Consider the following 14,348-nt stretch of genomic DNA (forward strand, 5'->3'; position numbering starts at 1 on the left):
GTGGAGTAATGCTACCTAGCCAGAAACCTGCTAAGATGGACTTCAGGATTTAAATAGCAGGGTCAGAGAAAAATTGTTACTTGGAGGTCTTCTACTCCAACCCTGCGTAAAATTGGAGGTGTCTTGGCAACGTTTCGACGAAGTCTCATTCATCATCTTCAGGCTGGTGTTCTCGGCTTCGTGCTTCTAGGAGCAATGTGTGTGATCACAGCTGTTTCTTCCTTTATATATACATTTGTATATATATATTTGTGTATATATATGTATGTGTGTGTGTGTGTTTTCTGAGGTTTTCACGGGTGTTTGTATGTAGGTCTTTGGTTATTCGTGTTTTCTCCCGCGTAAAATTGGAAGTTTCTTGGCAACGTTTCGACGAAGTCTCATTCGTCATCTTCAGGCTGGTGTCTTCGGCTTCCTGCTTCTAGGAGCAATGTGTGTGATCGCAGCTGTTTCTTCCTTTTAAAATATATATATATAAATATATATATATAACATATATATATATATTTGTTGTCCCATTATTTAATTCCTCCAAAAGTCCTTTGAGCTAGGTGTCCAAGTCCTAAATAAATAAAATTTAAAAAAAAATAATATGAGGAAGGCTTGGCTTTCACCTCCCTCGGTCAATTAGGGTTTGTTTGTTTGTTTGTCCCCCTCACAACCAAAGAAGAAACGTCGCCTTCGACGTCTTCCTTCCAATGGCGCCCAAATCCAGCACGAGGGACCGTTTTTTTCCCCCCCGCCCTTTCCGAAGCCCCGCCCCGTTTCCCTCGTCACGCCCTCCAAGCCCCGCCTCGCCCAAGAAACCCCGCCCACCCAAGCTGTCCTGGCGACGCTCGGCGGCGTCGCCGTCTCCTCTAGAAGCCCCGCCCCGTCTGGTGCCCACTGCGAGAGGCGGGCGAGCGAGCGAGCGAGCGAGAGAGAGAGAGAGACCCCCCCCCACGCTTTCGCTTCCGGGTGACGCGACCGCGGCGGTGCCCCGCTTGGGTTTTGCTTCCGGCGCCGTCCCGAGTCGGGGGCCCGGCGGCGGCGGGGAGGGGCCGCCCCTGCGCAGCGGCTACCTGAGGACGGCGGTGAGGGACGAAGGGGGCGGCGGCGGCGGCGGCCAGGCCAGGCCAGGCCAGGCCAGGCGGCGGCGCGAAGGGGTCGGAGGCCGCGCCGAGCCATGGAGCCGCGGCTGTGAGGAGCCCCCGGCCCGGGCCCCGCCTGTGGGAAACCGGGCCGTGGTCGGAGCCGGAGGACATGGACAAATTGACCATCATCTCAGGATGCCTCTTTCTGGCCGCCGATATCTTCGCCATCGCCAGCCTGGCCAACCCGGACTGGATCAACACCGGCGAGTCCGCGGGTGGGTCGGCGGGGACGGAGGGGTCGCGGGGGCTGGGCAAGGGCGGTCTCGGTGGGTGGGTGGGGAAAAAAAGCCAGCCAAGACCCCGGGAGGAAGGGGCGGCCGAGGGGGCTCCTCTGGCTCTGCAGCCCGTGGCTGTGCCGCAAGCCTCTACGACCCCCTCCCCACGGACGCGCCTGGGAGTGGGGGGGGGGAACGAGCCCCCAAATCCCGAGCTTGGTGGGGGGGGAAGGGGGCTGTTGCGAGAAGGGGAAATGTGGGGGTCGAGGCAGTGGAGAGAGAGATTTTGCCTGCAGGGAAAATTGGGGGGGGGGGGCGGGGGGGGGCTGGACTGGATGGACCTTCGGTCTGAAGGCCTTTTTGGGGGGGACAGAAGGGAGTTTTTTTGGGGGGGGACAAAAGAGAGAGAGAGAGAGAGAGAAAAGCCATGGAGGAGAAGACGAGAGAGTCCAGCCCTGCCAGGGTTTTTCTTCCCAGGATGGGTTGCGTAGTTGCTCTGTGAGTTGACCCCCAATTGTTTCTTGTGTGTGTGTGTATTGACTGTATATATATGTATGTATGTATGTATATATATGTATGTATGTATATGTATGTATGTATGTATGTATATATATATATACATATGCATATATATATGCATATATATATATATGCATATATATATGTATGTATGCATATATATATATATGTATGTATGTATGTATGTATGTAGGTCTTTGGTTATTCGGGTTTTCTCCCGCTTTAGAGAAACACTGCTCTAACTATCTTATCTATCTATCTATCTATCTATCTATCTATCTATCTATCTATCGGTTCGATTTATATGCCGCCCTTCTCCGGAGACTCTGGGCGGCTTACAATGCGTTAAGCAATAGCCTTCATACTTTTTTGTATGTACCTGCTTAGTAGGGCTTTCGCCTCCCCCTCTTCCTAAGTGGTGTTCTTTTTTATACAAACTCAGCTTATTGCCCCCACAATCGGGGTCCTCATTTTACCGACCTCGAAAGGATGGAAGGCTGAGTCAACCTTGAGCCTGGTGAGATTTGAACTTGCAGTAATTGCAGGCAGCTGGTGTTACTTAACAGTGCTTTAGTCTGCTGCGCTACCAAGGCTCATATATATGTGTGTGTGTATGTGTATATGTATGTATGTATTTCTCTTTAGCCAGGTTCTTCCTACATAAACCAAGATTTTTATGCAGCCCTAGTTCAGCGAAATCACAATCCATTAGTTTCTAGGCTTTTTTTTTCTGGCAGCCAGCAAACACTCTGCTGCCCATTGGGAGACTAAGGAGACTAAGATAGACTATATATCTATATATCTCTATATATATTGACCATATATACATACATACATACATACACACACTATTTTGGGGGAAGGGGATGGAAAGAGGTTAAAAGGTATCTGAGGATTAACCTGGATAAATAATCCCGGTCAAAAGAAGTCATGGAAGAGAAGCCAGGAGAATCGAGGTGGGGTGGGGGTGGGGGGAAGGCAATCATTGTTAAATGCCACCTCTTGGTTCAGTGGCAAAAAGGCTGCTTCGTATGGGATGCTTGGGCTCAACGGTGACGCCTGGGATTATTGCCTTTTGTTTGTGATGGTGAGTTTCTCCTTGGCTGCTGTGACGAAAAGGGTGTTGATTGAACTGTCTAAATCTGCCCTAAAATCCTCTTACGTGTGGCCAACCATGGCAACTTTTAAGACCTGTGGATTTCAACTCCCGGAATTTCCTAACCAGTTATATACTGTTCTGTTATTCTGGGAGTTGAAGTCTACAGGTCTTAAAAGTTGCCAAGGTTGGACACCCCCTGGTGTAGCTTTGGTGGCTGGTATCTGTTGGGCTTCAGGGTTTAATAGTGACCATTGTCAAAAGTCTGAATTACAGCATAGCAGAGTTGGGAGGAACCTTGGATGTCTTCAGTCCAACCTCCTGCTCAAAGCAGAGACCCTGTACCATTCTGACAAATGGTTGTCCAGTCTCTTTTTAAAACTTCCAATCCTGGAGCACCCACAACTTCTGGAGGCAAGACTGGAATCTGTTGTTATCTGTTGTCTAGATCATGATCAGTCACTAAACCCACAAGCCCAACATCGTCTATTCTCTTAAGGCGTTTGGGGACAGAGGGAAAAATACTTCTTTATTTCCTTTTGCAATCCCCAAATCTTATTTGTTTGAAAGTAGAGAATCTTCAGTTGCTGGATTTGATCAATTTCATCAGCCACCATGTAGATCAGGAAATTTTCGGAGCAGGGTTAAATGTCCCTCCTGCCTTTGCTGTAAACCTGGGATAGAAGGGATAAAAAGTACCACATAGGTGCAACTTAAGAGGAATTAGTAAGGAATTTGGTCTCTGTGTAGAGAAGGTGCCAAGTATTTTGTAAGTTGCTGTAGCCCATTGACCAACAATTGAAATTTGTATGGTCTAAGGCAGTGTTCCTCAACCTTTCCAGCTCAGTGGACCTGCAGTGGGCTGGTGGGGGAGAGAATGGATGGTTTTGTGTGTGTGCCATTTTCACAAATACAGTTTTGTTCGTGCATGCATGCACATGTTCACCCACCACTTCTGCAGCCCGAATATGCTGCGGTCTGCTGGACTAAGACGAAGGAGACTGAACATGTTCATTCATTTGGAAAGAGAGAAGTTCTCTACCCCTGACCAAGGAGAACTCTGTGGGTGACCTAAAGTTCTTTCATACTTACTTACTTACTTACTTACTTACTTACTTACTTACTTACTTATTTATTTATTTATTTTTCAAATTTCTATACCGCCCTTCTCCTTTCGGACTCAGGGCGGTGAACAGCCAAGATAAAAACATCTATACATAACATCACAGTTAAAAATAAAGTTAAAATAATTTATAAATTTGGCCCATAATTTAAAACTTGTCAATTAAAATCAATATTAAAATTTTAAAACTAACCCTAAAATCAAGACAGACCGGCTAACTGAAAAAAAATAAGTTTTTAGGGCCCGACGAAAAGTCCGGAGGTCGGAGATCACTCGTATCTATGGGGGTAGATTGTTCCATAGGGTAGGTGCCACCACAGAGAAGGCTCTCCTCCTGGGGGTCGTCAGCCGGCATTGTCTGGCCGACGGCACCCTGAGGAGGCCCTCTCTGTGGGAGCGAACCGGCCGGTGGGAGGCTATTGGTGGCAGAAGGCGGTCCCGTAAGTACCCTGGCCCTAAGCCATGGAGCGCTTTAAAGGTGATCACCAACACCTTGAAGCGCACCCGGAAGTCCACCGGAAGCCAATGCAGCTCGCGCAGGAGAGGAGTCACATGGGAGCGCCCTGTCGCTCCCATAATCCCCCGCGCAGCCGCATTCTGCACCAGTTGGAGCCTCCGGGTGTCTCCTACACCTTAGATTTTGAGTCCATTAAGTGCAGTTTTGGAAGGAGCTTTGGAAGAAGAGAGCTGGCTTGGACTAGTGCTTAAGACACCCGGCTAGAAAATGGGAAGCTTGAGTTCTTATCTCACCTTAGCCATGAAAGCTGGCTGGGTGACTTTGGGCCAGTCCCCCCGCCCCCTTCAGCCCAACTCACCCTCAGAGGGTGGTTTTTGTTGGGAAAATAGGAGGAGGAAAGTGTGTTGTTGGATATGTCTGTTGTCTTGAGTTATTTGTAACTCAAGGAGGGATATAAATAAATCACCATCTAATTTTAGTTGAGTTAGTTGAGTTTACTTGATCGTCATTGCACTTCGTACAGTGAAATTAAATGCCATCTTCAGTGATCCTCAGCATCAGTCTAATGTTGATTGAGGCCCTTGTTCTAAAGGAAAAACCCTTTGGAAGAGTAGTTTTCATAAGAAGTAAAAATGTATCTTGTGCATGGTGATACACGGGTAGCGTTACTGAAAGAATTGTGTACTAATTTACTTCTATTTTTCCTTCTGCGTAATGTTCATTGTTTCGAAAGAACCATCTTATTATAAGCTTGAGAAATGAACGTCTAGTCCTAATGTGGCATCTCTGGAGAAAACTTGCAGGCAAACGGAAAAGCAGAATTATTTTAGGAAATTGGCAGTGGCCCTCATGTGGCTATTGTTCGCCTAACCCAACCCCCCCTTTACCTAAATCCGTTTCGGGTATAATAGCTGCATTTGCAAAATGTAATGAAACTTAGTTTCGACTTTGGTTAGTTTTTATGTGGTTTATTTTGCCTAGCGTCAACGTGTTCGAATCATACTATACACCGATCCATATACCGAAACTTTAAAAACATCATTTTATTCTTTATTAATCAGGCTAAGCCTCTTGTGGAGAAGCTGCCAGTAAGAAGGCTGTATGACCTTTGGGGCACATGCACCGTGTTTATAAATATCTAACTTTAAAAGAAACAGGGGAAGGAGTTTGTGAGCTTGGTTCACCTCAGGTGAAAAGAACAAGTTGTGCTCGGGTCAGCAAAGTACATTCCAGCTAGTTGTTTCAGGAAGGAAAAAAACAGCAAACAAAGTGAGGGAAAATGGCTTGGAATTAACGTCCCCTAAAAAGTAAGAGCAATAAATCTTTTCTGTTCTTTATTCCTCATTTTGCAGCCTTCCAATGCCCCTATTTTGCCTGGGGTTGAGTGGGGGAAGGTGGGGGCAGGCACAGCATGAGAATGAGGAGCAGATGAAGTTAAGTGCAGACCAAAAGAAAAGGCAAAGGTTAAGAGAGTAAATTTGGGCCGGAGATCAAATTTAATCGAATTGTTCTATATCGGTCTTTCTCCAACTTGGCAACTTTTAAGATGTGTGGACCAGCTCCCAGAGTTCCCCAGCCAGCCTATGCTGATAAACATGCCAGCTTTAGAGAAACACTGCTCGCCCTATCTATCTATCTATCTATCTATCTATCTATCTATCTATCTATCTATCTCTATCTATCTATCTATCTATCTATCTCTATCTATCTATCTATCTATCTATCTATCTATCTATCTATCTCTATCTATCTCTATCTATCTATCTATCTATCTATCTATCTATCTATCTATCTATCTATCTATCTATCCCATAACACCCAAAATGTGAAAGCGATAAAGGGAATATAAAAGAATGTGTTTTAAAAAAAAGGGTGGGTTAGAAATAATCAACCTTGGTTTTTGTCCGTTGTTGGCCATTTTTGGAGCACGCGTGTACCCGTGTTTCTCGGGAAAGGAGGGCTCATTCTCTTCATTGTACGGAGGCTTTTGTATATGCGATGGGAGAGGCCGTTCGGGGAATTGATTTATATTCCTGTGCAATACAATTCAAACGGCAGCGCCGTTTGTTTTGCAAATGTGATAGTAGCCGCTGAGAGAAGAGACCTGGATGCCTGCAGGACTGTGGTGGGTGTGTTTGTAGCAAATATAAATGGTGTGAGTGTGTGTGTAATGAGCCTTCTTGAAATAAGGATTTAAATTCCAGTGCCAGAGGGAACATCAACCAGCGTAGACTTTATTAATGGAGTAAAGCCCCCCCAGTTGACATGCAATAGAGCAGGGGGGGGACTCAAACTCGATTTCATTGAGGGCCGCATCAGGGTTGTGTTTGACCTGGGGGGGGGAGGGTATAGAGTGGGTGTGGCCAGGGTGGGCATGGCCAGCTCACCGTCACTCATGTCGGGGGCACCTGTGCACTCTGCCAGTGAAAATAGGCTCCCGAGCTCTCTTTTCGCTGGCAAGAGGTACCGTCGGCCAGTCCTTCCCTGTTTCTAGGGCGGCCCCACGGGCCAGATCTAAGCACCCCACTGGCCAGATCCGCCCCCCGGTCCTTGAGTTTGATACCCCTGAAATAGAGTTTATTTAATACCGTGTTTCCCTGAAAATAAGACCTTCCCCCAAAATAACCCCCCCTCAAAAATAAGCCCTCCCCAAAAATATTTAAACGCAGGCGCAGCCCAGTCCCTGCGATTTCCTCTGGTTAGGGTTAGGGAGACAGAGCTGGAAATCAGGTAAGGTGGCAAGAGAAGCCCCGTCTTGCTCCACGCGCCCCAAAATAATAAGACCTCCCTGAAAATAAGGCCAGGCACTTATTTCAGGGTTCAAAAAAAAAAGGACAGGGTCTTATATTTGGGGAAATACGGTACAGAAAGGTTGAGTGTAATCTTGATACTGTAGATAGTTATCTCTCTGTTGTTTTACTTCTGATTTGTCTTACACAGTATTTCGTGGCTCATCTTCCATGCAAAAATTAAGCAGGTTTTTGTTTTTTTTTTTGGAGAGATGAATTAGTAAAAGTTACTCAGTTGCATTGTCTGTTTTGGTTTTGTTCCTGTTTAAAACTCGCCTGCAACATAATTGCTCTGTCTTAATGGGGGGGGCAGCTCCGCCAATTTGTAAGATTATCTTAATTTTCTGTCATTGTCTTCTGGGTGAGCCTAAAGTGGCTTCTAATAACTTGCCGAAAGAATTTATTTTGATTTTTTTTTTGACTGGTGGCTCTCAAGACTCCCGGGTCCTCTTGGTAGATTTCTACGCAGGCTTGTGATTGGTCCATCCGGCCATAGGATAACGTATATATCGTTATAGGTAGGGATTTTATTTCTGTATCTGTTTGAGATTATCTGTTTTCTGTGACTTGGAGGGATGTAGGATAAGGTGCCAAAAAGTTATTTTGCCCAGAAATTCTGCAACCTCAGCATTTATTGGAGGTTGCTAGAAGAGAGTAGTGAGGAAGGCTTAAAATTTCTTTGCCGCCCCTTTATGCACATTGTTAAAAAGAGAAAATAAAAACCCTAGAGGTTTGTTTTTTGATGGAATGGATCGTTGCAGTCATGGGAAGTGTTTGATGCTTGTTCCAGTTACATATTTGGCTCTGCTGCTCCTTCGGTATGATTTTATCGTTCTTAAGGACCGTGAATAAACGCAGTCAGAAAAATGCAACAGCCCTCCTGTTGCGTTGAAAGTGAAAGCAAGAAGAATATTGTAGCTGTATTTTTTTTTTTAAAAAGTGCAGATATTGGTCTTGATTTTGCATTGTTTGATGATGGAGCTGCAGAGCAAAACAATGAATAGTGAGGGAGCCCCTGAGGTTAAGCAGACAGCTATTCCTTGTTCGTTTAGCGACCATTCAAAATTACCACATCACTGGAAAAAGTGATTTGTGACCGTTTTTCCACACTTAACAACTGCTGCAGCATCACGTGATCAAAATTCAGACACTTGGCAACTGACTAATATTTATGTTGGTTCCAATGTCCCAGGATCATGTGAATCCCCTTCTGACAAGCAAAATCAATGGGGAAACTAGATTCACTTTACAACCATGTTATTAACTTAACAACTGCAGTGACTCATTTAAGAAGGGGGAAAGAAAAGTCGTACAATGGGGGCAAAACTCACTTAACCAATGTCTCACTTAACAAGGAAAATTTTGGGGCTCAGTTGTGGTCCTGAGTCAAGGTAAAAGGTAAAAGTTCCCCTCGTACATATGTGCCAGTCGTTCCCGACTCTAGGGGGCGCTGCTCATCTCCGTTTCAGAGCCGAAGAGCCAGCGCTGTCCGAAGACATCTCCGTGGTCATGTGGCCGGCATGACTCAACGCCAAAGGCGCACGGAACGCTGTTACTTTCCCACCAAAGGTGGTCCCTATTTTTCTACTTGCATTTTTTACCTGCTTTCGAACTGCTAGGTTGGCAGAAGCTGGGACAAGGAACGGGAGCTCACTCCATTATGCGGCGCTAGGGATTTGAACCGCTGAACTGCCGACCTTCTGATTGACAAGCTCAGCGTCCTAGCCACTGAGCCACCGCGTCCCTATTCACTTTACAATCATGTTATTAACTTAACAACTGCAGTGACTGACTTAAGAAGTGGGTGGCAAAAAAAGGCGTAAAATGGGGGCAAAACTCACTTAACCAATGTCTCACTTAACAACAGAAATTTGGGGGGGGGGCTCAATTGTGGTCCTGAGTCAAGGACTACCTCTGTTTTGATATTAACATGTTAAAAGAGTGTGTTGAGTGTCTTGCGGGCCATCCTTCTACCTATTCACTCCACCACTTGTTGAGCTGAGCAACATTCAAAAGGAGAAGAAAGAAGCAAGTTTGAATCGCAAGCCAAGTACATAAAAAGGCCCTTGACTAGCCCTGGAGGTGGGGGGGAACCCACCACCACCAAACATCTCTGGAGGATGATGTTCAGAACATGAAGCACCATCACCGCAAATGATCTGCAGTTCATCTCGAAAACGGAGAGAGGAAAGAACACTTTCTGAAGGGCACTTCTGAGCCTTGAGCACCGTGTCTCCTGTTTCGAGCCGGCGACAAAATCCTGGTTTTCACCTGCGTTGGAATTTGAAGAAGCCTCTTCTATAGGTCCTCGAGAATCAACATTATACGTGTGGTGGTTTTCATGAGCTTCGATACTTTTCTTTCTCGGGAGAGAAATGCGTGGAAATTGGCTTTTAAGAGTCTGAAGCTCTCATTCAAGGGTTTGTTCAGAAGGAATGCACCAGGGAACAGGTGTATTCCCCCACCCAGATGGCAAAGAACAGACACGCTGAGCTTCGGCACATCTTAAGATGAAGCCAGATGTGCTTCTTCACTCACCTGGTCAGAATTAACGATCCTAATCAGGACGCCAAACTAAAGAGGATGAAATAGGAGGAGAGCCTTTTGTGTGTCCCACAGAGGCAACAGCTTTGGGTGCAGAAAATTCCTTCTAGGGAGAGCCGAGGCTTGGTCTTTGAAGGATGCTTGTGGGTGTCTCCTGCCAAGTTCACCTTGAAACCGCTGGTGGGATTTGAGGACTATTTGGTAACCTCTCCAACAATTTCCCCTTCAAGGTCTGGAGAAAATGCAGTAATAACAGAAATAAGCGCAGTTAATGTCATGCCTCATAGCCCTTATTTCATTAGTGGCTTCTTTCTTCCTTCCCACCCCTTTCCTCCTCCTCCCCTCCTCCCCCCTCTTCTTCCCCCTCCTCCCCCCTCTTCTTCCCCCTCCTCCTCCTCCCCCTCCCCTTTCTTCCTCCCTCCCCTCTTCCTTTTTATTTATTTATTAGATTTTTATACCGCCCCCTCTCCCGAAGGACTCGGGGCGGTGAACAGCCAAAATTAAAAAAACATACAATATAAACATTAAAATATGTTTAAAACAGAATTAAATCCAAAATGGCTCCCCAATTTAAAACGCCTTACCCATGACCCTATAAATAAGATGAATTTAAAATTTAAAATTTCCCTCCCCCTTCTCCTCCTCCTCCTCCTCTCTTCCTCCTTCCCCTCTTCCTCCTCCCCCTCTTCTTCCCCTTCCTCCTTCTCCTACTCCTTCCTCTCTTCCTCCCCCTCCCCTTCTCCTCCTCCCCCCTTCTTCCTCCTCCCTCCCCTCTTCCTTTTCTCTCCTCCTCCTCCTCCTCCCCCTCCTCTTCTCCTCCTCCTTCCCCTCCTCCTTCCCCTTCTCCTCCCCCTTCTTCCTCCTCCCTCCTCTCTTCCTTTTCCCTCCCCTTCTCCTCCTCCCCCCCCCATCAGTGATCTAACTGTTTGTGTGCAAAGACCGTACCCTATTCATTCACAGGGTGAGGAGCAGGGCAGGGCAGCCTCAGTTGCACAACTCCTAAGAGGAACAATATATCATCTCTCGGCACGCCTTGTTTAGTTGCGTTGCTGGCAGAAGGTACAAGGCTACCGCCTGGAGCAATTGCTTGTTCCAACCCTTGAAAACAGACCTGGAAATGCTTTTCAGATCTTACTATAAATCACTTAATGGGGTCTGGTGCAGAGAAATGTGCCAATAGGACGCCAATCCAATCTTCCTCATCTTAGCTGCATAAGAAATGTTAGGAATCCCCAACGCCCTCGTAGCCAGGCTAGTCGATTCGCTCATATGTATTGGATTACAGGTAGTCCTCGACCTACAACAGCTCATTTAGTGATCCTTCCGAGTGACACCGCAAAAAGTGACTTAATGACCGTTTTTCACACCACCGTTACAGCATCCCCCGTGGTCACGTGATCAAAATTTGGACAGATGACAGCTGAGTCATATTTATGACGGTTGCTGTATCCAGGGGTCAGGCGTTCCTCTTTTGCGACCCTCCCGACCAGCAAAGTCTATCAGGAAGCCAGATTCGCTTAACAACCCTATTGCCAAGTGAACAATTGCAATAATTCACTTAACAACAGAGTGGCAAGCAAGGTCGTCAGATGGAGCAGAACTCGCTTAACAAATGTCTCGCTTTAGCAAAACAGAAATTTTGGGCTCGCTTGTGGTCACAAGTCGAGGACTACCTGCCATCCAAGCAATGTTTTTGTTTTAATTTTGGCCAGAGAAAGAATACGGGGTCACCCTTCTACGTCTGACTTCCTTCTCAGACCTCCTCAAATTCTCCCACTCTGTGTGGGTGGGCTGCACAGCAGGTTTCTCGGGTTTCCTCGTGTTGATTTCTTCGCGTTGACCTCTTCATGGCAAGCTGCAAAATTTCCAGCCGTGGAGCGGGTTTTTCCCCCGTACTGCACTTGCATTCCTTGAAGGCAAGACTCGAGCTTTTAATTAACTAGCGCTGTGTTGATTAGGACTTAATTCTTAGTTTCTCAGCGGCAATATAAATGAAGGAAAATGAACCCTGGTGATTAAAAAAAAAACACAAAAGTGGATGCCATACAATTAAGTCAGCTACCGGTATATCAATCCGTAACTTCTGTACCTTGGGCAATAGAGTTTGTTTTTTTTTAATTTGATTTATATGCCGCCCTTCTCCGGAGACTCAGGGCGGCTTACAATGCGTTAAGCAATAGCCTTCATCCTTTTGTATATTTATACAAAGTCAGTTTATTGCCCCCACAAACTGGGTCCTCAATTTACCTACCTTAGAAAGGATGGAAGGCTGAGTCAACCTTGAGCCTGGGGAGATTCGAACTTGCAGTAATTGCAGGCAGCTGAATGTTAATAACAGGCTATTAGTCTGCTGCGCCACCAGGCTCTTTTTTGGCCAGAAAACGCCCGGGAAAACGGCCTGTTTTGGGGGCATTTTTGTGCCGTTTTCAGGCTGTTTTCAGGCCAGCTGGCTGGCGTGCATGTGCACCCTGGAAACCAGGATAGCAGCTGGCGACAACACATGTGCCCACAGAGAGGCCTCTGCGTGCCACCTCTGGCACGCGTGCCACCGGTTCGTCATCACGGACTTACATCATTTCAGATAAGATTGTTCACATACTTCAGCAATTGAACAGGAACAACGATTGAATCCAAGAGCATTTATTACACTTATTGATATATTAAACACAGAAACCTGTATATAATTAACAATCAGTTACTGTTGGGATCAGGGCATCATCGTTGGGGGCCTAAATGCCCAGGTTAGATCATCTTGAAGAAAGCCTAATCGTGTGATCACTTAAGATCCACCACCAGCTTGACGGAACCTAATAAAACGGCAGTAGATCAGAATGGAATGGCTTGATCGACGTCATGTATTCAATTTTTATTTATTTATTTATTATGCGTGCATAAATTATAACGGGGAGGATTTATCTCTGGTTTTGTAGGCAGAGACTCTGCCTGGGGGCGCAGTCAAAAGAGGGATCAGCCTAGAATCCTTCCGTAGCCACAACCAAACTAAGTCCATCTTTCCTTCAATTCCGTTGACCCTTATCTAACTCCAAACAGATGCTAACCGTTAGCTGGGAGGTTTCCTGTCCATAGGCATGATTAGCCCTACATTAGTTTAATTAGACCTGATCTTTCACGCCTGACCGATATTGATAATATCGGAGTCCAAAATAGAAGATCTCTATTCTCTGGCCAATGTCCATGGAAACGGGCAGCTTTTGTGTTGAGGAATGCAGAACAACTGAAGAAAAGGGCGCCTGGAAAACTTTTGGAATCTCCCAACTTCACCAGGTTACTTCAACCAGGCACGCCAACATCTGACATCTCCGAAAGCACAGGTGAGCTCTTTTGACGGCACCCTTTTGTTACTACTGTGTCCTGCTTTCTGACGTATTTCAGTTCCCTCTGGTGTCGTTCCACGTGGAGCGTGGGTGGCACACGCCTGCTAATTTGCGAATTTATATCCGTATGATTGGCTGCCTCCCATTGAGGTTGACCATAATCTCTGTTAAATAAATGTCTGATATCTGGAGGGCATCCAGTTGTTTCCTTCTGCAATAGCAGCTGGGAGTGCTTCTCCATTTATTACCTCCAAACTTGTGCCTTATTTTAATTTCAAATCTGGCAACAGTCCCATTATAATGTAATTTCCAACACCAGATTATTGTAATAGTCAAATAAAGGATTATCCCCGGTGATTGTTGAACAGCTTCCATGGTGCCCCATGCGGACACTCGTCTAAAAGGAAATAGTTTTGTACCAATGTCACAATGCTTACATTTTCAGTGCAATTTGTTGATTTGTGCATGCCCCTGCTGGCATCTGAGAAAACAGTTTTTCCTAAAAGTTTTGCTTTGATCTCTCTCTCTCTCTCTCTCGCTTTCTCTCCAGGTGGTCTTCAGCTCAAGCACTCACAGACATGAAGAGGAAAATTTACAGATAGATTAATATCTTGCAACCAAGGAAGCAGCAGCATCCATTTCTGCATTACTAAAAAGAGAAGCTATAACGAGCAAGTTTAGAAGATGGGAAGGAAGAACAGGCTATGGGCCAGAAGAGAAAAACAATTAGCCCGAGGATATGAAGAAATGACGGAAACTTCTCCTATAATCTTACATAGTTTTGGAAGGAGTAGAAGAGCCATGTGGTGGCCAATTTGGCAACTGATAAAAAAAAAAAAATAAGATGGAAATAGTCACATATTGCAGGCACCAACAACCAATCAACCAATCTTTGCTACACCAACTTCTGAGTCCTCTCCTTTTGTGGTACCCATAAAGGAGGCTAGCACTGATGATGTTACCTATTTGGGTAATGAAACGTTTGCAACAATGGTGAAATCCACATTTTTTTTTACTACCGGTTCTGTGGGCGTGGCTTGGTGAGCATGGTGTAGCTTGGTGGGCGTGGCAGGGGAAGGATACTGCAAAATCTCCATTCCCACCCCGCTCCAGGGGAAGCATCCGGACGTGATCACA

General features: G+C 45.9%; 1 protein-coding gene across 1 annotated transcript in view; it reads left to right on the plus strand.

The window, feature by feature from the left end:
* Positions 1–1,127: 1,127 nt before the first annotated feature.
* MOSMO (modulator of smoothened) overlaps positions 1,128–14,348 on the plus strand; it is a 31,649-nt gene continuing 18,428 nt past the window's right edge. Inside the window, exon 1 of the mRNA XM_070955271.1 lies at positions 1,128–1,348. Coding sequence (XP_070811372.1) covers positions 1,243–1,348 — 106 coding nt within the window. The 5' untranslated portion in view covers positions 1,128–1,242. The remainder of the gene's footprint in view (positions 1,349–14,348) is intronic.

This window comes from Pituophis catenifer, unplaced genomic scaffold (genome assembly GCF_029215685.1).
Source record: "Pituophis catenifer annectens isolate HBS135680 unplaced genomic scaffold, rPitCat1.0.hap2 SCAF_16, whole genome shotgun sequence".
Classification (NCBI taxonomy): Eukaryota; Metazoa; Chordata; class Lepidosauria; order Squamata; family Colubridae; genus Pituophis; species Pituophis catenifer.